The 23,080-nt window shown below is 41.6% G+C and overlaps 1 protein-coding gene across 4 annotated transcripts in view; it reads left to right on the top strand.

Moving 5' to 3' along the window:
* The window catches only part of KDM3A (lysine demethylase 3A), a 60,927-nt gene that overhangs the window by 27,159 nt on the left and 10,688 nt on the right, over positions 1–23,080 (top strand). For 3 of the 4 annotated variants that reach the window (XM_059079343.2, XM_059079344.2, XM_067007248.1), the window contains 8 exons: positions 5,989–6,193; positions 14,213–14,427; positions 17,567–17,719; positions 17,858–17,953; positions 18,313–18,440; positions 19,974–20,169; positions 21,438–21,610; positions 22,034–22,270. In XM_059079343.2, coding sequence (XP_058935326.1) covers positions 5,989–6,193; positions 14,213–14,427; positions 17,567–17,719; positions 17,858–17,953; positions 18,313–18,440; positions 19,974–20,169; positions 21,438–21,610; positions 22,034–22,270 — 1,403 coding nt within the window. The remainder of the gene's footprint in view (positions 1–5,988; positions 6,194–14,212; positions 14,428–17,566; positions 17,720–17,857; positions 17,954–18,312; positions 18,441–19,973; positions 20,170–21,437; positions 21,611–22,033; positions 22,271–23,080) is intronic. The other variant, XM_059079345.2, reaches the window with a different exon arrangement.

Raw genomic sequence — 23,080 nt, 5'->3', positions numbered from 1 at the left:
CCTTATGTATTGAGGTGCTCCTGTGTTGGGTGCATAAATATTTACAATTGTTATATCTTCTTCATGGATCGATCCCTTGATCATTGTGTAGTGTCCTTCTTTGTCTCTTGTAATAGTCTTTATTTATTTATTTATTTATTTTTTGCGTTACGCGGGCCTCTCACTGTTGTGGCCTCTCCCGCTGCGGAGCACAGGCTCCGGACGCGCAGGCCCGGCGGCCATGGCTCACGGGCCCAGTCGCTCCGCCGCATGTGGGATCCTCCCGGACCGGGGCACGAACCCGTGTCCCCCGCATCGGCAGGCGGACTCTCAACCACTGCGCCACCAGGGAAGCCCAATAGTCTTTATTTTAAAGTGTATTTTGTCTGATATGAGAATTGCTACTATGAGAAATTGCTACTATGAGAAATCAGCTTTCTTCTGATTTCCATTTGCATGGAATAGCTTTTTCCATCCCCTCACTTTCAGTCTGTATGTGTCCCTAGGTCTGAAGTGGGTCTCTTGTAGACAGCATATATATGGGTCTTGTTTTTGTATCCATTCAGCCAGTCTGTGTCTTTTGTTGGGAGCATTTACATTTAAGGTAATTTTTGATATGTATGTTCCTATTACCATTTACTTAATTGTTTCGAGTTTGTTCTTGTAGGTCTTTTCCTTCTCTTGTGTTTCTTTCTTAGAGAAGTTCCTTTAGCATTTCTTGTAAAGCTGGTTTGGTGGTGCTGAACTCAGGTTTTGCTTGTCTGTAAAGGTTTTAATTTCTCCATCAAATCTGAATGAGATCCTTGCTGGGTAGAGTAATCTTGGTTGTAGGTTTTTCTCCTTCATCACTTTAAATATGTCCTGCCACTCCCTTCTGGCTTGCAGAGTTTCTGCTGAAAGATCAGCTGTTAACCTTTTGGGGATTCCCTTGTATGTTATTTGTTGTTTTTCCTTTGCTGCTTTTAATATGTTTTCTTTGTATTTAATTTTTGGTAGTTTGATTAACATGTGTCTTGGCATGTTTCTCCTTGGATTTATCCTGTATGGGACTCTGTGCTTCCTGGACTTGATTAACTATTTCCTTTCCCATATTAGGGAAGTTTTCAACTATAATCTCCTCAAATGTTTTCTCTGTCCCTTTCTTTTTCTCTTCTTCTTCTGGGACCCCTATAATTTGAATGTTGGTGCGTTTAATGTTGTCCCAGCGGTCTCTGAGACTGTCCTCAGTTCTTTTCATTCTTTATTCTGCTCTGCAGTAGTTAGTTCCACTATTTTATCTTCCAGGTCACTTATCCGTTCTTCTGCCTCAGTTATTCTGCTATTGATCCCATCTAGAGTATTTTAAATTTCATTTATTGTGTTGCTCATCATTGCTTGCTTCCTGTTTATTTCTTCTAGGTCCTTGTTAAATGTTTCTTGCATTTTGTCTATTCTATTTCCAAGATTTTGGATCATCTTTACTGTCATTATTCTGAATTCTTTTTCAGATAGACTGCCTATTTCCTCTTCATTTGTTAGGTCTGGTAGGTTTTTACCTTGCTCCTTCATCTGCTGTGTGTTTTTCTGTCTTTTCATTTTGCTTACTGTGTTTGGGGTCTCCTTTTTGCAGGCTGCAGGTTCGTAGTTCCCGTTGTTTTTGGTGTCTGTCCCCAGTGGCTAAGGTTGGTTCAGTGGGTTGAGTAGGTTTCCTGGTTGGGGGGACTAGTGTCTGTGTTCTTGTGAATGAGGCTAGATCTTGTCTTTCTGGTGGGCAGGTCCATGTCTGGTGGTGTGTTTTGGGGTGTCTGTAGCCTTATTATGATTTTAGGCAGCCTCTCTGCTAATGCATGGGGCTGTGTTCCTGTCTTGCCAGTTGTTGGGCATAGGGTGTCCAGCACTGTAGCTTGCTGGTCGTTGAGTGAAGCTGGGTCTTGGTGTTCAGATGGAGATCTCTGGGAGATTTTCACCGTTTGATATTATGTGGAACTGGGAGGTCTCTTGTGGACCAGTGTCCTGAAGTTGGTTCTCCCGCCTCAAAGACACAGCCCTGATTCCTGGCTGGAGCACCAAGAGCCTTTAATCCACACGGCTCAGAATAAAAGGGAGAAAAAAAAAAAGGGAGAAAAAAATTGGAAAGAAAGGAAGGAAGGAAGAAAGGAAGGAAGGAAGAGAAGATAAAGTAGGATAAAATAAAGTTATTAAAATAAAAAATAATTATTAAGAAGAAAAATTTCAAAAAATAAACAAAAAAATGAGTCGGTCAGAGCCCTAGGACAAATGGTGAAAGCAAAGCTATACAGACAAAATCTCACACAGCAGCACACACATACACACTCACAAAAAGAGAAAAAGGAGAAAAAAATATATATATCGTTGCTCCCAAAGCCCACCTTCTCAACTTGGGATGATTCGCTGTCTATTCAGGTATTCCACAGATGCAGGGCACTTCAAGTTGATTGTGGAAATTTAATCCGCTGCTCCTGAGGCTACTGGGAGAGACCTCCCTCTCTCCTCATTGTTCGCACAGCTCCTGGGGTTCAGCTTTGGACTTGGCCCCGCCTCTGCGTGTAGGTCGCCGGAGGGCGTCTGCTCTTCGCTCAGACGGGGTTAAAGCAGCAGCTGATTCGGGGGCTCTGGCTCAGGCCGGAGGGAGGGAAGGGTACGGATGCTGGGCGAGCCTGCGGTGACAGAGGCCGGTGTGACGTTGCACCAGCCTGAGGCATGCTGTGCGTTCTCCCGGGGAAGTTGTCTCTGGCTCCCGGGACCCTGGCAGTGGCGTGCTGCACAGGCTCCCGGCAGGGGAGGCGTGGAGAGTGACCTGTGCTCGCAACACAGGCTTCTTGGTGGCGGCAGCAGCAGCCTTAGCGTCTCATGCCCGTCTCTGGTGTCCACGCTGATAACCGCCGCTTGCGCCCCTTTCTGGAGCTCCTTTACGCAGCGCGCTTAATCCCCTCTCCTCGCGCCCCAGGAAGCGAAGAGGGAAGAAAAGGTCTCTTGCCTCTTCGGCAGCTCCAGACTTCTCCTGGACTCCCTCCCGGCCAGCCGTGGTGCACTAACCCCTTCAGGCTGTGTTCACACAGCCAACCGCAGTTCTCTCCTGGCTTCCGCCCGAAGCCCGAGCCTCAGCTCCCAGCCCCCCCCCCCCCCCCCCCCCCCCCGCCCGCCCCAGCGGGTGAGCAGACAAGCCTCTCGGGCTGGTGAGTGCTGGTCGACACCCATCCTCTGTGCGGGAATCTCTCCACTTTGCCCTCCGCACCCTGTTACTACACTGTCCTCTGGGGCCCCAGCACTTCCCCTTCTGCCACCCGCAGTCTCCGCCTGTGAAGGGGCTTCTAGTGTGTGGGAACCTTTCCTCCTTCGCAGGTCTCGTTCCTGTTCTTTTGTCTCTGTTTATTCTTTTTTCTTTTGTCCTACCCAGGTACGTGGGGAGTTTCTTGCCTTTTGGGAGTTCTGAGGTCTTCTGCCAGCGTTCGGTGGGTGTTCTATAGGAGCGGTTCCACGTGTACATGTATTTCTGATGTATCTGTGGGGAGGAAGGTAATCTCTGCGTCTTACTCTTCCGCCATCTTCTCTCTACCTCCTAAGTATTCTTCTTATAGAGAAAATGGCACATGTATTTCACACTACTTATGTTAAGTTTGCGGATGAATATCAGTGATGGTAGTTATCAGATGCTCTCTTACTAGAATTAATAGAACTGAATGGCTTCAGTATGTCAGAAGGTTCAGGCCTGTTACAGTTTAAAAATAGATTTGATAATTGTCAGCTGTGTGGGAAAATTAACTTGAAAAAAAACTTAATAAAAACGCTATTCATTTGGGTAAGTAACAAATGAATAATCCACACTCTAGCTTTTCCTACAGGCCTCTGAAGCTAGAGGTGGATTTGACTGGGGGTCTTTTTGAAGTAGAGTTGGAGGAATTGGAAAACAACTTTCCTTGCTGAGTAATACTTCTAACCCAGCTTGTTCATTCTTGAGATTTAAGTTGATATAGCTGGTAATTTGCACAAAATTAATTGCATAAGGTTCTACTGTTCCTCAGGAGTTATGTAACTCCCCAAAGAAAGTGAATATTCATAACCATGTCCCTGTTCTATTTCTTTATTCTTTTTGAGTCATCAGCCCTCACATTCAGCTAGTTTTTAAGGCAAATTATTTTAATATGTGAAGAAACAAAGTTCTGGGCTGGTAAGCACATTATAGGTATAGAAGTGAGTTTCAGAGTCCAGCTTTGTCTTTCTTAATGTGTTGTGCAGCTGTGCTCCAACTAAAATGATTTTAAGAGAAATGAAAAGCCTAGTCCACATCCTGGTGCATGCTGTCTCCTGGGACTTTTGGCTGAGGGGTAGGACAGTGTGATCAGAAGCCTGCCAGGATCTCTGTGCTGTTTCCACCAGTATTGCTTGTGGGTATGGAGAGACTCGACTGGAAACTGTTCCTCTGCCGTGTGTCCTTGCTTGCTTGGGGGTTAGAAAACAAAAACAAGCTGGAGTTGAACAGCTGCCCTTTTTCTGTTTAGTAGATGTGTGGCTCCTCAGAAGTTGGTGTTGCTTTTGTCCCTTGGCTCTGCTCTGAATTGAGTCATTGATTGGGGATCAACTGTTCCTCTCCTCACTGAAGAGCTAGATTTAAATAGTTCAGCTTGCTTATTTCTAGGTATTTCCTCCTTTAGCCCAGGCAGAACAGATAAGATAATCTTTGGACTTGGTCTGGGAAAACCTGGTCCAATTCAAAGGATGATGTGTTTCCAATATCTGAGTAATTAAAATTCCATCATGAACTACTGATTTCTTTATTTTCCCTCCTTTCTTGCTTTACCTTCTCTTTCACTAACTGAATAAGAACGTTTAAGCGGTCAAGGCCTGATGGCATCCATTCAGCATTTTTCAGTGTGCTCTAGTCATGCTTTGAAAGAGAGGTAAGATTGGAACACCTCTAAGGTAATTATTAAAGATGCTTATTTTATTTAAAGCCTTCTTTGGTTTGAGATCTTTCTTCTAGTTTCTTTCAAGACTACTTACCACCGTCTCCTACCCATCGCTAGACTGGTTCCCCAGAAGTTGTGTTTTTGTTTCTTGTTTGCCTAAGAATCGGCTTTCCTCTTCTCAGCTCCTTTGGACCCCGAGAAAAGGTCTTTTCTGTCGGTTTTACATGAAATACAGTCCCTCAGTATCTGAGAGGGATCAGTTTCAGGACCCCCTGTGGATACCACAAATCCACAAATGCACCAGTCCCCTACAGTTAGCCTTTCCATTCCCATCTGCAGGTTCTGCATCTGCAGATTCAACCGACCACAGGTCGTGTAGTATTTATTTTCAATCCATGGTTGGTTGAACCCATGGATGTAGAGGGCCCACTGTATACCTCAAGGCTCTTGACTTAGAAATGGATTCCTTTTTGTGTTATTTGGTCTGACACAGTGGTTGATCTTTAATGTTACATGTCTATTTTTTATAACTTAAAACATGCATTTACTTAGAATCAAAATCCTCTCTTTAGCCAATGCTCTTAATCTTGAATGGAACGTATGTGTGAAGGAAATAGAAGATATGTCAAGGGTCAAGTGACATCTCTTAGAAGCATTTAGAGGATAACTCTTATAGGCGAGGGGGCCTGTCACATTTGGAATGGTTAGCTTTTGCAGAACGCTTTGGGAAACACATCTCAAACCAGTCTTTTTGAGTGTGAAAACTGACACAGTTGACTTGCGCACGGTCCTCTGTTGAAGCGTTCTTCTTATCTAGAGTTGTGAATAGAGGTATGCACTAACTTGGAATTGTGAGTCTGGGGTTTTAAGTTGCCAAATGGATTCACCAAATGAGATGTATTTTATAAAGAGAACAAAACTTCCAATTGTTCTGATAGTTGTCTTCTTTTAAGCTATTTTTAGAAATTACTACAGTTGAACCAGTAATTGAGAAGAGGCGTTCTCCCTTTGGGAAAACTGACCTTTTGAATAGAATTCAGTCAAATATTGATGTGATTTTTTAAAAATTTGAGGTCCCATTTTCCTTCCTCTTTTTTTCTAGCCCCATCCCGGAAGTCGGTTTTGACAGACCCAGCCAAACTCAAGAAGCTGCAGCAGAGCGGTGAGGCCTTTGTGCAGGACGACTCTTGCGTGAACATCGTTGCGCAGCTGCCCAAGTGCCGGGAGTGTCGCTTGGACAGCCTCCGAAAGGATAAGGAGCAGCAGAAAGACTCGCCCGTGTTTTGCCGCTTCTTTCACTTCAGGAGGTGAGCCATGGGGGAAAACTGAGGTACCCGGAGCGCGATAATGTACTTTTCTCCCTCTTCTCCTACCAACAGTAAGTCTAAAATGGAAAAGAGTACAGATTATACTTTTTAATATGTGGATTTAGGAATCTAGATCTTATTACACATTCTTTCCTTCTCATGCTCCTTTCAGGTTTTTTGTTTAAAGCAAAGAAGCTTAAAGATATAAACTTCTATTTTTTTTTAACATTTTTATTGGAGTATAATTGCTTTACAGTGTTGTGTTAGTTTCTGCTGTAAAACAAAGTGAATCAGCTATACATATACATATATCCCCATATCCCCTCCCTCTTGCGTGTCCCTCCCAGCCTTCTTATCCCACCCATCTAGGTGGTCACAAAGTACCGAGCTGATCTCCCTGTGCTATGCAGCTGCTTCCCAATAGCTATCTATTTTACATGTGGTAGTGTATATATGTCCATGCCACTCTCTCACTTCGTCCCAGCATACCCTACCCCCTCCCCATGTCCTCAAGTCTATTCTCTACATCTGTATCTTTATTCCTGTCCTGCCCTTAGGTTCATCAGAACCATATTTTTCTTTGAGATTCCATATATATATGTGTTAGCATACAGTATTTGTTTTTCTCTTTCTGACTTACTGCACTCTGTATGACAGACCGTAGGTCCATCCACCTCATTACAAATAACTCAATTTCGTTTCTTCTTATGGCTGAGTAATAGCCCATTGTGTAAACGTGCCACATCTTCTTTATCCATTCATCTGTCAGTGGACATTTAGGTTGCTTCCATGTCCTGGCTATTGTAAATAGTGCTGCAATGAATATTGTGGTACATGACTCTTTTTGAATTATGGTTTTCTCAGGGTATATGCCCAGTAGTGGGATTGCTGGGTCGTATGGTAGTTCCATTTTTAGTTTTTTAAGGAACCTCCATACTGTTCTCCATAGTGGCTGTATCAATTTACATTCCCCCCAACAGTACAAGAGGGTTCCCTTTTCTCCACACCCTCTCCAGCATTTATCATTTGTAGAGTGTTTGATAATGGCCATTCTGACTAGTGTGAGGTGATACCTCATTGTAGTTTTGATTTCCACTTCTCTAATGATTACTGATGTTGAGCATCCTTTCATGTGTTTGTTGGCAACCTGTATATCTTTGGAGAAATGTCTATTTAGGTCTTCTGCCCATTTTAGGATTGGGTTGTTTGTTTTTTTGATATTGAGCTGCATGAGCTGCTTGTATACTTTGGAGATTAAAATCCTGTGCCAGCTGCTTCATTTGCACATATTTGCTCCCATTCTGAGGGTTGTCTTTTCGTCTTGTTTATGGTTTCATATGCTGTGCAAAAGCTTTTAAATTTCACTAGGTCCCATTTGTTTATTTTCGTTTTTATTTCCATTTCTCTAGGAGGTGGATCAGAAAGGATCTTGCTGTGATTTATGTCATAGAGTGTTCTGCCTATGTTTTCTTCTAAGAGTTTTATAGTGTGTGGCCTTACATTTAGGTCTTTAATCCATTTTGAGTTTTTCTTTGTGTATGGTGTTAGGGAGTGTTCTAATTTCATACTTTTACATGTAGCTGTCCAGTTTTCCCAGCACCACTTATTGAAGAGGCTGTCTTTTCTCCATTGTATATTCTTGCTTCCTTTATCAAAGATAAGGTGACCATATGTGCATGGGTTTATCTCTGGGCTTTCTGTCCTTTTCCATTGATCTATATTTCTGTTTTTGTGCCAGTACCATACTGTCTTGATTACTGTAGCTTTGTAGTATAGTCTGAAGCCCAGCAGCCTCATTCCTCCAGCTCCATTTTTCTTTCTCAAGATTGCTTTGGCTGTTTGGGGTCTTTTGTGTTTCCATACAAGTTGTGCAATTTTTGGTTCTAGTACTGTGAAAAATGCCATTGGTAGTTTGATAGGAGTTGCATTGAATCTGTAGATTGCTTTAGATAGTAGAGTCATTTTCACAATGTTGAGTCTTCCAATCCAAGAACATAGTATATGTCTCCATCTGTTTGTATCATCTTGAATTTCTTTTATCAGTGTCTTACAGTTTTCTGCATACAGGTCTTTTGTCTTCTTAGGTAGGTTTATTCCTAAGTATTTTATTCTTTTTGTTGCAATGGTAAGTGGGAGTGTTACCCTAATTTCTCTTTCAGATTTTTCATCATTAGTGTATAGGAATGCAAGAGATTGCTGTGTGTTAATTTTGTATCCTGCTACTTAACCAAATTCATGTATTAGCTCTAGTAGTTTTCTGGTAGCATCTTTAAAATTCTCTATGTATAGTATCATGTCATCTGCAAACAGTGCCAGTTTTACTTCTTTTCCGATTTGGATTCCTTTTATTTCTTTTTCTTTTCTGATTACTGTGGCCAAAACTTCCAAAACTATGTTGAATAATAGTGGTGAGAAGGTGCAACCTTGTCTTGTTGCCCTGAAAAATGGTTTCAGTCTTTCATCACTGAAAAATGGTTTCAGTTTTTCATCATTGAGAATGATGTTGGCTGTGGGTTTGTCATATAAGGCCTTTATTATGTTGAGGTAGGTTCCCTCTGTACCCACTTTCTGGAGAGTTTTTTTTTTATCATAAATGGGTGTTGAATTTTGTCACAAGCTTTTTCTGCATCTCTTGAAATTATATGGTTTTTATCCTTCAATTTATTAATATGGTGTATCACATGGATTGATTCACGTATATTGAAGAATCCTTGCATTCCTGGGATAAATCCCACTTGATCACGCTGTGTGATCCTTTTAATGTGCTGTTGGATTCAGTTTGCTAGTATCTTGTTGAGGATTTTTGCATCTATGTTCATCAGAGATACTGGCCTGAAGTTTTCTTTCTTTGTGACGTCTTTGTCTGGTTTTTCTATCAGGGTGATGGTGGCCCCGTAGAATGAGTTTGGGAGTGTTTCTCCCTCTGCTATATTTTGGAAGAGTTTGAGAAGGATAGGTGTTAGCTCTTCTCTAAATGTTTGATAGAATTCACCTGTGAAGTCATCTGATCCTGGGCTTTTGTTGGAAGATTTTTAATCACAGTTTCAATTTCAGTGCTTGTGATTGGTCTGTTTATGTTTTCTATTTCTTTCTGGTTCAGTCTTGAAAGGTTGTGCTTTTGTAAGAAATTGTCCATTTCTTCCAGGTGGTCCATTTTATTGGCTTGTAGTAATCTCTCATGATCCTTTGTATTTCTGCAGTGTCAGTTGTTACTCCTCCTTTTTCATTTCTAATTCTGTTGATTTGAGTCTTCTCCCTTTTTTTCTTGCTGTGTCTGGCTAATGGTTTATCAATTTTGTGTATCTTCTCAAAGAACCAGCTTTTAGTTTTATTGATCTTTGCTATCATTTCCTTCATTTCTTTTTCATTTATTTCTGATCTGATCTTTATATTTTTCCTTCTGCTAACTTTGGGGTTTTTTTGTTCTTCTTTCTCTAATTGCTTTAGGTGTAAGGTTAGGTTGAGATTTTTCTTGAGGTAGGATTGTATTGCAATAAACTTCCTTCTTAGAACTGCTTTTGCTGCATCCCATAGGTTTTGGGTCATCGTGTTTTCATTGTCATTTGTTTCTAGGTATTTTTTCATTTCTTCAGTGATCTCTTGGTTATTTAGTAGCGTATTGTTTAGCCTCTATGTGTTTGTATTTTTTAGTTTTTTTCCTGTAATTGATATCTAGTCTCATAGTGTTGTGGTCGGAAAAGATACTTGATACAATTTTAATTTTCTTAAATTTACTAAGGCTTGATTTGTGACCCAAGATATGATCTATCTTGGAGAATGTTCCATGAGCACTTGAGAAGAAAGTGTATTCTGTTGTTTTTGGATAGAATGTCCTATAAATATCAATTAAGTCCATCTTGTTTAATGTGTCATTTAAATTTTGTGTTTCCTTATTTATTTTCATTTTGGATGATCTGTCCATTGGTGAAAGTAGGGTGTTCAAGTCCCCTACTATTACTGTGTTACTGTCGATTTCTCCTTTTATGGCTGTTAGCATTTGCCTTATGTATTGAGGTACTCCTGTGTTGGGTGCATAAATATTTATAATTGTTATATCTTCTTCTTGGATTGATTCCTTGATCATTATGTAGTGTTCTTCTTTGTCTTTTGTAATAGTCTTTAAAGTCTATTTTGTCTGATATGAGAATTGGCAGGAGCCTAGAGAAGTTCCTTTAGCATTTATTGTAAAGCTGGTTTGGTAATGCTGAATTCTCTTAACTTTTGCTTATCTGTAAAGGTTTTAATTTCTCCATCGAATCTGAATGATATCCTCGCTGGGTAGAGTAATCTCGGTTGTAAGTTTTTCCCTTTCATCACTTTAAATATGTCCTGCCACTCCCTTCTGGCTTGCAGAGTTTCTGCTGAAAAATCAGCTGTTAACCTTATGGGGATTCCCCCTTGTATGTTATTTGTTGCTTTTCCTTTGCTGCTTTTAATATTTATTTATTTATTTATTTATTTATTTATTTATTTATTTATTTTTTGCTGTACGCGGGCCTCTCACTGTTGTGGCCTCTCCAATTGCGGAGCACAGGCTCCGGACGCGCAGGCTCAGCGGCCATGGCCCACGGGCCCAGCCGCTCCGCGGCATGTGAAATCTTCCCGGACCGGGGCACGAACCCGCATTCCCTGCATTGGCAGGTGGAGTCTCAACCACTGCGCCACCAGGGAAGCCCTTGTATTTAATTTTTGATAGTTTGATTAATATGTGTCTCAGCGTGTTTCTCTTTGGATTTATCCTATGTCGTACTCTCTGTGCTTCCTGGACTTGATTGTTTCCTTTCCTACGTTAGGGAAGTTTGACTGTCATGTCTTCAGATATTTTCTCAGACCCTTTCTTTTTCTCTTCCTCTGGGACCCCTGTAATTCGAATGTTGGTGTGTTTAATGTTGTCCCAGACCTCTCTGAGACTGTCCTCAATTCTTTTTTCTTTATTCTGCTCCCTGGCAGTTATTTCCACCATTTTATATTCCATCTTACTTATCTGTTCTTTTGCCTCATTTATTCTGTTACTGATTCCTTCTAGACTATTTCTAATTTCAGTGATTGTGTTCATCACTGTTTGTTTGCTCTTTAGTTCTTCTAGATCCTTGTTAAATGTTTCTTGTATTTTCTCCATTCTATTTCTGAGATTTTGGATCATGTTTACTCTCATTACTCTGAATTCTTTTTCAGGTAGTTTGCCTATTTCATCTTCATTTATTTGGTCTTGTAGATTTTTAGCCTGCTCCTTCATCTGTAACATGTTTTTTTGTCATTTCATTTTTTTTTTGGATGGGTGGTACTGTATTCTTCTCTTACTGGTTGTTTGGCCTGGAACGTCCAGCACTGGAGTTTGCAAGCAGTTGGATAGAGCTGGGTCTTGGTGCTGAGATGAGGACCTCTTGGAGGCCTCACTCCAGTTGATATTTCCTGGGGTCTGAGGTTCTCTGTTTGCTCGGTGGTTTGGACTTGGAGCTCACACCACAGGAGCTCGGGTCTGACCTCCGGCCTGGGAACCAAGATCCTGCAAGCATGCAGCAGGTGAAGTAGTGGTCCCCCAAAGACATGGACATCCAAATCCCTGGAACTGCCTGGCTGGTGTGTGGTGATGGGGACCCGGAGCTGCTGGAGGGGCAGGGCGGTGGCCTGAGGAGCACAGGGTGGGCTGGTGTCTAAAGTTCTAGTTTTAAAAGTAGCAAGCATAGGAAAATTCTGAAGGTTCTAAAAAACCACCACAAATAACTACTGTTAACTTTTCAGTGCATTTTAGTGTTTACGTGGCCATAAAGTATATTCAAGCATACCTACTTGGCGTGTTGTATATACTGTGTGTGTGTGTGTGTGTGTGTGTGTGTGTGTGTGTGGTACACGGGCCTCTCACTGTTGTGGCCTCTCCCGTTGCGGAGCACAGGCTCCAGACGCACAGGCTCAGTGGCCATGGCTCACGGGCCCAGCCGCTCCGCGGCACGTGGGATCTTCCCAGACCGGGGCACGAACCTGTGTCCCCTGCATCGGCAGGCAGACTCTCAACCACTGCGCCACCAGGGAAGCCTGGTGTGTGTGTTTTAAGGCTTTGATACATAAGTTCTGTCAAATAGCCCTAGAGGAAGGTTGCACCTGCATCCATGCCCACTGGCAGGGTTTGAGCATTCCTGTCTCCGTGTACCTTTGCCAGCCGGTGTATCTTTAAAAAATCTTTTCTGCTTTTATAGGCAAAAACTTTCATTTTTACATTGCTTTTTTTTTTCTTTAAGTCAAATTAGTTTTCTTTAAATTTTTCCATCCTGAGTGAAAAGAAAGGTAGCCTTCTGGTCTTTTTGATATATAAATGAGCAGTGTTTGTTGTTCTGGGTATAGTTGAGCTTTTAGATATCATACATTTTCTCAGAAATGTAGGTAGTTTCAGTCTCAACTAGTTCTAATCATAAACAGCAGTGTTGACTTCAATTTCTTCCTATTCTCCTCTCCTTTAGTTTTATCAAGATTAAAGATTGCTGATGAACTGAATTAAATGCACAGGCATTTTAATGATCAGTAATTATATCTGTGCTGATAACTTTCAGGTTCAGGGTTATTTAATGAACAAGAGTTTTCCAGATGGTAGTTTGTCCCATTCATTCCTGAGTAAATTGCAAAAGCACCATGATAATATGTGTGTATAGCATTTAGAGCTGTGATAACTGTTAACAGAAGTCAGTGTATTAGAAACTCAAACAAACTCACCTCTTTGGTAAAAAGAATATCATGGTTGTAAAAGCAAAGCCTTTTTTTCCTGATGTTTAGAGTGAAGATCGACACTGTCATTAATCTTACCAAGTTTGTTTCTCATTACATTCTGCAGATGAAATGGGAGGGGGTAGGGTCTCAGTGGTAAAGCTCAGTTGCCAAATCCTGTTTTCCATCTCCTCCCCATTTGAAATGGCTTCCAAATTTATTTTTTAGAACTATGACTAGCTCTAATTTGGGCTATCAATTAAAAGCTTGCATCTCTCCTTTGGACTCCTAGAAATACATTTGCATCTGTTTTGTAACTCCCAGTGTCCTTCCAGTTCATTCTACACAGTTCTAGACAAATGCATTTTCTAAAGCACAACTTTATGTGTGTCTCGTGGACTCAGAAAGTTTCGGCAGCTGCCCAATGACTAGCAAAGAAATCAAGATCCCTGCGTTTTTCTTGCAAGGCCAAGTTTAATTATTGTCTCTAACATGAAGTCTTCTTCATATAAGACCCACAGAACTCATAGTCAGCACTTCTTCCTCTGATTCCTGTAAGACTCAATGACTGTTATGTTACCTTTCATACCCTACTTCCCTGGGTGTTTTAGGTCTACTTCTGTGTCTCCAGCTAGATTGACATATAATGTTGTGTTTAAATAAGTCCAAAACTATTGCATAGCTTAGAAAAAACATTGCAGATGTCAAAGATGCTGAAAGATAATGCTGAGAAAATATTCTGCTTTTTGTTCCACCTTCTTAGGTACCGAGGCCCATCTTAACACTGCTTCTTATTCCAGAAGCTTTCATGGTAATTTGTAGCTAGGATTCCTGAGGGTGTTGAATACCGCGTGGATGTGTATGGTCATGGCTTCAGTGTCGTCTCGGGTTAGCCGTCCCCTCCTGAGCGTTATCATCCTTGAAGCAGTGTCTGGGCTCAGATGTGGTCACATTGTTTGTCACCTTCTGTTTGCTATCAGTGTACTTCCGTGGTGACTTGTGATTATTCTTGCTATTAAGTTCCAAGTCAGGCAGGTTCAGTAGCCGTCCTTGGAAATGACGTGAGTAGATCTCGGTTCGAGTGGAAAGGACAACTCCCTCTCCCTGCCAACCCGCCATGTCTTTGGGGGGAAAACTTGGAAGTTTTAAAAATCTTTCTATTGATGTTGTCAAGTAGCAATTGGCTGTAATTAGCCATGGAGATTATAGAAAACTGGGAAGGAAATGCTTGATTTAAATAACATTTAAAAAGTAACAACAACAAGATGTAAATCACTATTTCGTGTATGTAACATCCTTTTTTAATTTTTTCACTTCCTCTAGGTTACAGTTCAACAAACATGGTGTATTACGGGTAGAAGGCTTCTTAACACCAAACAAGTATGACAGTGAAGCAATTGGCTTGTGGTTGCCTTTAACCAAAAATGTTGTTGGGACTGATTTGGACACAGCAAAGTATATCCTGGCAAACATTGGAGACCACTTCTGTCAAATGGTGATTTCTGAAAAGGAAGCTATGTCAACTATTGAGCCACACAGTAAGAGCATCTCTTAGGGGGTAGGATTTTTGAGTCCAACTTGATTTTTGTTCCTAAAAGACACCTAAGTCCTAATTGCATGGATTTCATTTTCATGCAGGAGTGTAGATGACTTTGGTATAATGAAGTTGCATTTTTCCTTTTGTAACAGATTCTGCCTATTGATTTCATCAGAGTCAGTAATCTATCTGTGGGGTTTGTTTCAGGGCAATTACTAAATTTTTTGTTAAGAAAGGTAAAGGTGAGGTGGTGGTGGAATTTGCATATCCTTACCAACAAGTGTGGACTCACCAAAAGAGGTTTATTTTAAGACAAAGGTTCTTAAGAAAACATTTCAAAGAAGATAATGGACAGGCTGTACCCTAGACCTACTGAATCAGGGTCTGAGGAGGCTGGGACCCAGGCATGAAAATGGGAACAATCGCAGATGAAAATGATTCTGTTAGAGTCAAGGTTTTCAGGGAAAACTTGGAGGTTCCAGCCAGGTGTGTGCAGTGTCCCCACTCCGTGAGAGCACTCTCACACTAATCTGGCAGCCCAGTAAACCACGGAGATCAGTGTGGGTGACACATTAGAGCCAGACCTCCCTCATGCCGTCTCAAGGTATGGTGTCAAGGAGGACAGCACACCTCTTGTCTATGTGCCCTTAGAAGTGAGATATCCAGCCAGAAGCACTAAGGGGCATCTATCTTTTTAAGTGTCACGCTTTGTTCCATCATTTTATCTTTTCCAAATGGTGGCAAGTTAAAAGTGAAGCCTTTCCATCCCTCTGGTAGATATCTTTTCAGACTTTGCATAGCCAAATATGTTTCAATATAAGCATCCACACATACTGATCTTAAGAATTTTGGTTGTAGGTCCCAGGAACTAACTGAAGCTAGCTTAAGCACAAAAATAACTTATTGGATAAGTTTGAACACTGGTATATCTCAGAGTCCAAGGAATGGGAACTGACCTTCCCAGAAGCGGGAATTCAGATCTAGGTGGGGTATGGGATTGTGAGCTCCATGGGCAGCCAGCGTCCTGCTAAAGTGAAGAGCAGCTTTATAATCACTTTTCTGTTGGGGTAGTAGAGACTCTGGTAAGTCAAGAATCGTATTAAAGTTGTTTTTCCTATCATCTATTTAGGACAAGTGATACTGGTTTTCCATTTTCAGTAGAGATATAAAAGTTTTCTTCTTATATACTTTTTTTTTTTTTTTGCGGTACACGGGTCTCTCACTGTTGTGGCCTCTCCTGTTGCGGAGCACAGGCTCCAGACGCGCAGGCTCAGCGGCCATGGCTCACGGGCCTAGCCGCTCCGCGGCATGTGGGACCTTCCCAGACCAGGGCACAAACCCGTGTCCCCTGCATTGGCAGGCGGACTCTCAACCACTGCGCCACCAGGGAAGCCCTCTTCTTATATACTTTTAAGAGAAGATTTAAAGAAAAGTTCTTAAGTAACTGGTCTAGAGGTAGTATATGAATGACTGGGTTGCAAAAACAATTTTTTGGAATGTATTAGTAGCTTCCTGAGTCGGAAGGGCTGTTTTAAGCTACTGATGTTTTTTCTTTGCTCAAGGTGAGTCATCTGAAAATGTGTCCTTAAAGATGTAATGGTGATTAACCTTTCCTCCTTGCCTATTTGATTATCCTGTTCCTCTTTATTTCCTCTTTGACAAGCTGGTCAGCTGGAGAGAGGAACTCACTGTGAGTGATACTGAAAGATGCCACCACAAGGTGTCGCTAGAGAGGGGGGTGGAGGGTACCCTCTGATCCTGAGATTAGGAAGCAGGTCTCAGCTTTTATACATTTATTCTGTCTTTTCAATGACAAATAATCATTAAATAGGTGGCTAAGAGTTCAAGACTACTCTCTAATAAAACAGTCTAATCCAAGTGACCAAGGTGAAGTTCATAAAATCTCATGTGTAAAATGCCTAAAGTTCTATGTATTGTGCACTGAGCTTTTACATTGTAATGAAATGGCAGAGGTTCACTCAGCAGTTGGATTAACTTAAAGCAAACTGGTTAGTCATTTCTTTTGTGGGCAGTCTGAAGAAAGAAGTAACCACTGACTGGATTAGGAAACGATGTTCTCCGTAGAACACGAATGTGACAGTATTGATCCTGTCTTGTTCGAGAGAGAGAGAGAGAGAGAGAGAGACTGACAGAAAACAGTCTTCTGATCAGCAGACCTTGGGCTTTTCTGTGATGCAGGAAAATGTCCTCCCTTTTCTCTTACTCCCTGAAGCTTTCTAATGCCGTGTGTGGCACTCCTCCGTGGTCGGGGGTGGGGTACGATTTCCTGCCCAGTCCTGGAAGGCCCCTCTCTCCAGTTTTCAGGGTTTGGCCACTGGAACAGAAGATGCTACTTCATAGAATTCTTGATTGTACCTCAATCTGTTGGCTACTTGGTTTGTGTGAGTCGGTCCTGGGTGCCTGTATCACTCTTGGCTCTAAAAATTGAGTTTCTGACACTGGCCTAGGACAGAACTGACTTTGGACCATTGTACACCCACTAGTTAATGCGCTGCTCCCTCCAGGTTTCCCTCAGCGCCCTGGGGTTTTTAATGGGCCGTCTGAGTGGTTTCGAGGCATCTGTGAATAACCTGACACTCGACACTGAAGACTGGGTTTGTGTATTTGAGTCAATTTTTTTTCCTTTGGAGAAAGCATGCTCCGTGTTGCCTTTACAGTTCTCAGATGGTCTCATGACCCAAAATGTGAAGAACCACCGCTCCTTTATATTTGTGTCTGAACTCCAGCTTGTGTAACCAATGCTGCTTTTTTCACTGACTTACTCAGCAGGACTTACTATGCAGAGCTCCTTGGAGGGTGGGGTGGGGTGTGGGGATAGGGTACAGCCTGAGCAGGGATTCTGCTTGCATGGAGTTTAGTCTCCTAGAGGGAAGTAAACCTGCACCTGACTGCATACAGTGTGAAGAGGCCTGAGTCTCAAGTACAAGTTGATGGGAGTGCTGAAGGAATCCAGGAGAGCTTCATGGCGGTGGTGGGGGATTTGAGATGGGCTCTGGAGGCTGAACAGTTAATGGGAACTCCAGTGAGAGGGAGGAATGGCATCAGCTCCCCTCCCACTTCATGTTTTATTTCAGGAGCCCTCTCGTCCCCAAGACTAAGTGATTTATTGATTTTTGTAGGACAGGTTGCTTGGAAGCGAGCTGTCAAAGGTGTTCGAGAAATGTGTGATGTGTGTGACACCACCATCTTCAACCTGCACTGGGTGTGTCCTCGGTGTGGGTTTGGAGTGTGTGTGGATTGCTATCGGATGAAGAGGAAAAATTGCCAACAGGGTGAGAACTGACTTGACTCTCCTCCAAGCCCCTTATACTCTTAAATGAAGCCTTTCATTGATTTGTGGTTGATGGATTTCTGAAACTTTTGGGACCAGAGTCCATAAGGAGCAATTACTACAAATCAGTAATTTGCAGGTGCTGCCTACAAGACTTTCTCTTGGCTGAGATGTGTGAAGAGTCAGATACATGAACCAGAGAACCTCATGCCTACGCAGATCATTCCTGGAAAAGGTATTTCATGTGGTGCAATGATTTTCCTTTACCTGTGTTTTGGGTAGCTCATAGGGGCTGGTAGTTCAGTTTTACTTTGTGTAGTACAATCACTTGCTGACTTTATTTTAGTATGTACCATAAATTGCCGAGAAATATATTAAATAATGCCCCGTAAATAGTTTTGTAAAAGGAAAGAAAATGGCACATTTGGGGCAAGGCATGCTTAGGATGTAAAGGGGGTAGTGTAAGCACCCTAAAAAAAATGCTGCTAAAAAAAAGTTATCCTGTTAGAGATATAAGCTTTTGCTTTGTAATGTTGAGGTTGAAAGTACCTAATATCCTTGTTCAGATTTTGCCTGTGCCCTTTTTTTTTTTAGCCCTCTATGATGTTGGAGACATTGTTCATTCTGTAAGAGCAAAATGGGGAATAAAGGCAAATTGTCCGTGTTCAAACAGGCAGTTCAAACTCTTTTCAAAGCCAGCCTCAAAGGAAGACTTAAAACAGGTATTTACTGTTTGTGCTGGGTTCACCATCCTCGTGATTGTTCTCTGTCTGTTTTCAAATAACCCAAGGATTTCTATAGTATATTTGAAAGGAACATGGGGAGAGCTGTCAGTGGAAAGAGATAGTTCATATGGTCCATGTGATACTTTATAGACCCATTCTGAAGTTTCACATTATTTTTGTGGACCTCATTTGTAGCCTCTTTCAGTAGGCTTTTAATTTTGTTCCTTGAAAAAGCAAAAACGTTTTCTATTATAGTCTACCTAATAAGTTGCTGTCAAATTTGTATAGGTTTCTTAACTTCTCATGTTTTACACAGTAAAAATTATTCAGATAAGCTTTAAAATTTTTTTTATTATTAAATATGTCTTACCTATAATATACCTGAAGAATTGAAGGACACAATACTGAAACAAACCTTTATGTAGCTCTCACTCCACGTAGAAAATGTACGTTTCCTTGGCGCTCACACGCCTCTTCCTGGTGACATTCCCTTAACCTTCACCATCCCATCTGCCCCCCAACTGTCTCCCTTTTTCTTCCTCACTCCAATAATCATTATCCCACATTGTTTTTAGTAATCAGAAATTATTTTACATTTTGATAAAGCTGTGGTGTTGAAGGCAGCATAGGTAGAAGAGTTTTGATCTTTGTAGTCAGGACTGAATTTGAATTCTTTTTCTGCCACTTTCCAGTTGTATAACTTTGGCTCAAATGAACTGATGTATATATGCTTCAGCTTCCTCATCAGTAATAGAGGAATAGTAAACAATGCTGGTAATTGGGCATCACAGAATTATATCACATGTAAAGTGAGGGCCTGGACCACAACAGGAATTTGACTCTCCTTTTTCCTTCTTATGTACATATAAACGCACTAGCTGAGTTGTCAAGGCAGTTTTTTAAGTAATAGAAAAATAAGTGGTGTGTTCTGTCTGTCTAGTTTTTGTTGTTCTGGTTCAGTTTATGTTTTGAATTCTTTTTAGGGCTGTCCATCAATTTTTAAAGCCTACTACACTATGCTAAATCAAAAGAGCATTTTCTTTTTTCTGCATCCCATTTCCTTCTGAATTATTCACAGCTGTATTTCCTACCTTGCCTCATTCATTCGTTCACTGACTCAGCCACTGGGTTTTGAGTGCCTATTCATGATACAGGGGTGAGTTCACAGGGGAGGTGGGCACAAACTGGGCAAACGTTTTAAAGCAACATGGTGAACGGAGCGATAGGGGTATGAACAAGCATGAGATGGGGATACGAGGGTGGGGGTGGATATCTTGCTGTATTTACATTCTTCACTTACCTCTTACAGTTTTACTAGTAATACTTAAAAGCTAAAAGATTAAAATCTCTCCTACATAGTTCTGCTCTATTGTTGAGAGATTAATTACTGTGGCGGTGGTGATGTCCAGGGCCATTAGGTGGTTGTGTTTTGGATATTTCTCTTACTGGTGAGCAGTTAGGGGAGAAGGTAAGAAAAGCGAAACGTAATTTTTCAGCTTGTGTAAGATTCTCCTTCTGTACTTACCACAGACTTCCTTGGTTGGAGAAAAATCGACTCTTGGTGCCGTGCTCCAGCAGAGCTCCTCGGGGTTGGAGCCCGTGGCTGTAGGTGGGGAGGCTGCGTCCAAGCCGGCCAGCAGCGTGAAGCCTGCCTGTCCGACCAGCACATCTCCTTTGAACTGGCTGGCAGACCTGACCAGCGGCAATGTCAACAAGGAAAACAAGGGTGAGCGTTTCCTGCCTCCCTGAGAACTTGCGTCTGTTCCCAGAGGGTCCTGGCCGCCTTAGTTACGGTGAGAACAGAGTGGTTAGAAGTAGTGTGGAGTGGAAAGTGGTTCCCTATGGTCACCCTGAGACCTGACACAAATGCAGCACCAGAGAGAACTTCTGCTTATGATAGAACTCTAGGTAAGGTTGAGATTGTGGTTGGCAAGAATGGAGTGGGCTGAGACGTGTGTTTTAATAGTGATTTTTGCTTTTCTGCCTTTAACCCTGTGTATATTTCCTATTTTGTCTAAGTTGCAGCGTTCTGGCTTCAGCTTTATTTTTCTCATCTGTGCTGTTGTCTCAGGATGCTTGATGATAACATGAAGAACATGGATTTGGAATCAGGTAGTTAGATTAGGATTTTGGTGATCCTGCTTTCTGGCTGTGTTAAAGAAAGGAAAATTGCAGATCACTTTCTTTCATGCAAAGATCCTAAACAACATCTCAGTGAATAGAATTTAGCACTGTAAATAAAGGAATCATACAGAGTGACCAAGTAGAGCTTCAGAAATGCAGCTGTAGTTTTAACATTAAAAAAGTGGGGGGAAAGTCATGTGAAAGAGATACAGAAAAAGAGTAAAATTCAAAGCCTATTTATAATTTTTTTTAAAAAAAACTTAAATTAGGAATAGAAGGGAACGTCCTTAATCTAACGAGTTTCTACAATAAAACTAACAGCAGACATCCTAAAATGTGATTGCATTTTTTCATTGGTTGAATAATTTTTAACAGTTTCCTTCTGTGTTCAGGCATGAGACAAGGATTCCTGCTTTCACTCCTTTATTAAACATTGTATTGGAAGTTTTGGCTGTTTAAGTCAGTAAGGTAAACAAACAGATGTTAGGATTGGAAAGAAAGGGATAGAACTGTTGGTGTTTGTAAGCAATCTAATTATACATGGGAAAAGTCTTAAGAGAATTGGTATTTGTAAACATATCTATCAGGGTTGATAGTGTTTATTTACAAAAATCAATTGTATTTTGTATACCAGGAACAAACAAATAAAAAATGCAGTTTACCATAGTATCACATTGGATATTGGATATTTATTTTTTTAATAGCAGTTGGAAATCCATGTCTAAATCAGTCATGTCATTTATCCTCTTAAGTTTTTTTGGTTCTAGAAATGAAAACCAAGTTCCAAAGTAATTCTGTCAGTAAAAGACTAGTAAGGGATTTGCCTTTTCAGAATGCTTTTCCAACTGGATGTTTTTGATTTGTTTTTAGAAAAACAACCAACGATGCCAATTTTAAAGAACGAAATCAAATGCCTTCCACCCCTACCCCCCTTGAGCAAATCCAACACAGTCCTCCACACCTTTAACAGCACAATTTTGACACCTGTAAGCAACAACAATTCTGGTTTCCTCCGAAATCTCTTGAATTCCTCTGCAGGAAAGGTACACATTTATTTTATTGTTTATTACTCCACCTTGTGGAGATGAATTGGAGTTAGAGTAAGGAGAAACTGATTGGAGTTAGAGTAAGGAGAAACGGAAATAGAAAGTAGAAAGAGGATGAGTCCCATGCTTTCCTTCGTGGGTACAGAGACTGTGTCATTGGCACATGGGCTTCACATGGTTAGAATTCTGGGCTGGGTCATTTTCACCTGTTAACACTTTTTCCTGTACCCACTTCTGAGAGTTGTGATGTCAGGTAGAGGAAGAGGACTTACCTTTTTGAGGGTAAGATTCTTTCGTGGCTTAGATTCTTTCCTAGATATGTAACGTATGCTCATCCTACCATAATAGGAATGGGTTTTTTGATGGTAGGGAATGACATATTTAAGACTCGTGGTGTTTTGTTTTTTTTTCCAAATTCAGACAGAAAATGGACTCAAGAATACACCAAAAATCCTTGATGACATCTTTGCCTCTTTGGTGCAAAATAAGACTTGCTCCGATGTATCTAAGCGGCCACAAGGACTGACCATCAAGCCCAGCATCCTGGGCTTCGACACTCCTCACTACTGGCTGTGTGATAGTCGCCTGCTGTGCCTGCAAGATCCCAACAACAAGAGCAACTGGAATGTGTTCCGGGAGTGCTGGAAGCAAGGGCAGGTAAGCGGGGCTCTGCTTTCCAGCCCCCTTCATACCCCCTTCTTGGTGCCTTTGGCAGACTCCTGACACCCACCCCCTGCCCCCTTCCTGCATTATAAACGGCATGTACTTTATCTCTCTTTATTGTTTAATGTGAATACAATTAGAGCAGAGTGTGGCTCTGAGTCTTGTTTCTTACCGCAGACACTCCTGAGCTGTATTCTCTGACGAGGTGTGGATCGCTTCCCACCCGTCATCCTTGGATTTTTGATGAGAGCATTCTGGGCTCTTGGTGATTCTTGTGTGATAAACTTCAATAGGAGAAGTGGGAATATGACTAAGGCTGGTGGGGTTTGGGGGATTAGACAAAATAGGATAAAAATCAGGCATCCCTCTTCCATGAATTAGAACCTTGTGCTGAAGACAATTTTAGGTGGCCCTGAGCCATGTGGTGTCAACCTGGAATTGGTGTGTCGTCTCCCAAGGGAAGGAGCCTGCTTTTTAAAGGGCAGTGATGTTCAGTCTTAAGGTTTGGTTGATAGTTTAGGAGATGCATGGCTTTGTAGACCTGCTGCTCTGCTTTCTTGTTTTGGTTTATGTTTTCTGGATCTCTGTCTTCTCTTCTGGGCCAAATGGAGTCCTCACTAAAGGAACACTTTGCTCTTGGACAAGGCCAGGACTTGGGGAATTGCCAAATAGAAAAATGTATGTATTTAACCACAAAAAAATTATTTTTTTCACTCCTGTGTTCTAACAAGATTTGCTCACGATGACAATGACAGACCAAATACAGTCCACCAGCATGTTTTGTTTAGATTAGATAATGTCTTT

The sequence above is a fragment of the Kogia breviceps genome, chromosome 11, assembly GCF_026419965.1.
Source record: "Kogia breviceps isolate mKogBre1 chromosome 11, mKogBre1 haplotype 1, whole genome shotgun sequence".
NCBI lineage: Eukaryota > Metazoa > Chordata > Mammalia > Artiodactyla > Physeteridae > Kogia > Kogia breviceps.
Note: the sequence above shows the minus strand (reverse complement) of the source record. Positions and strands in the feature narration are given on the sequence as shown.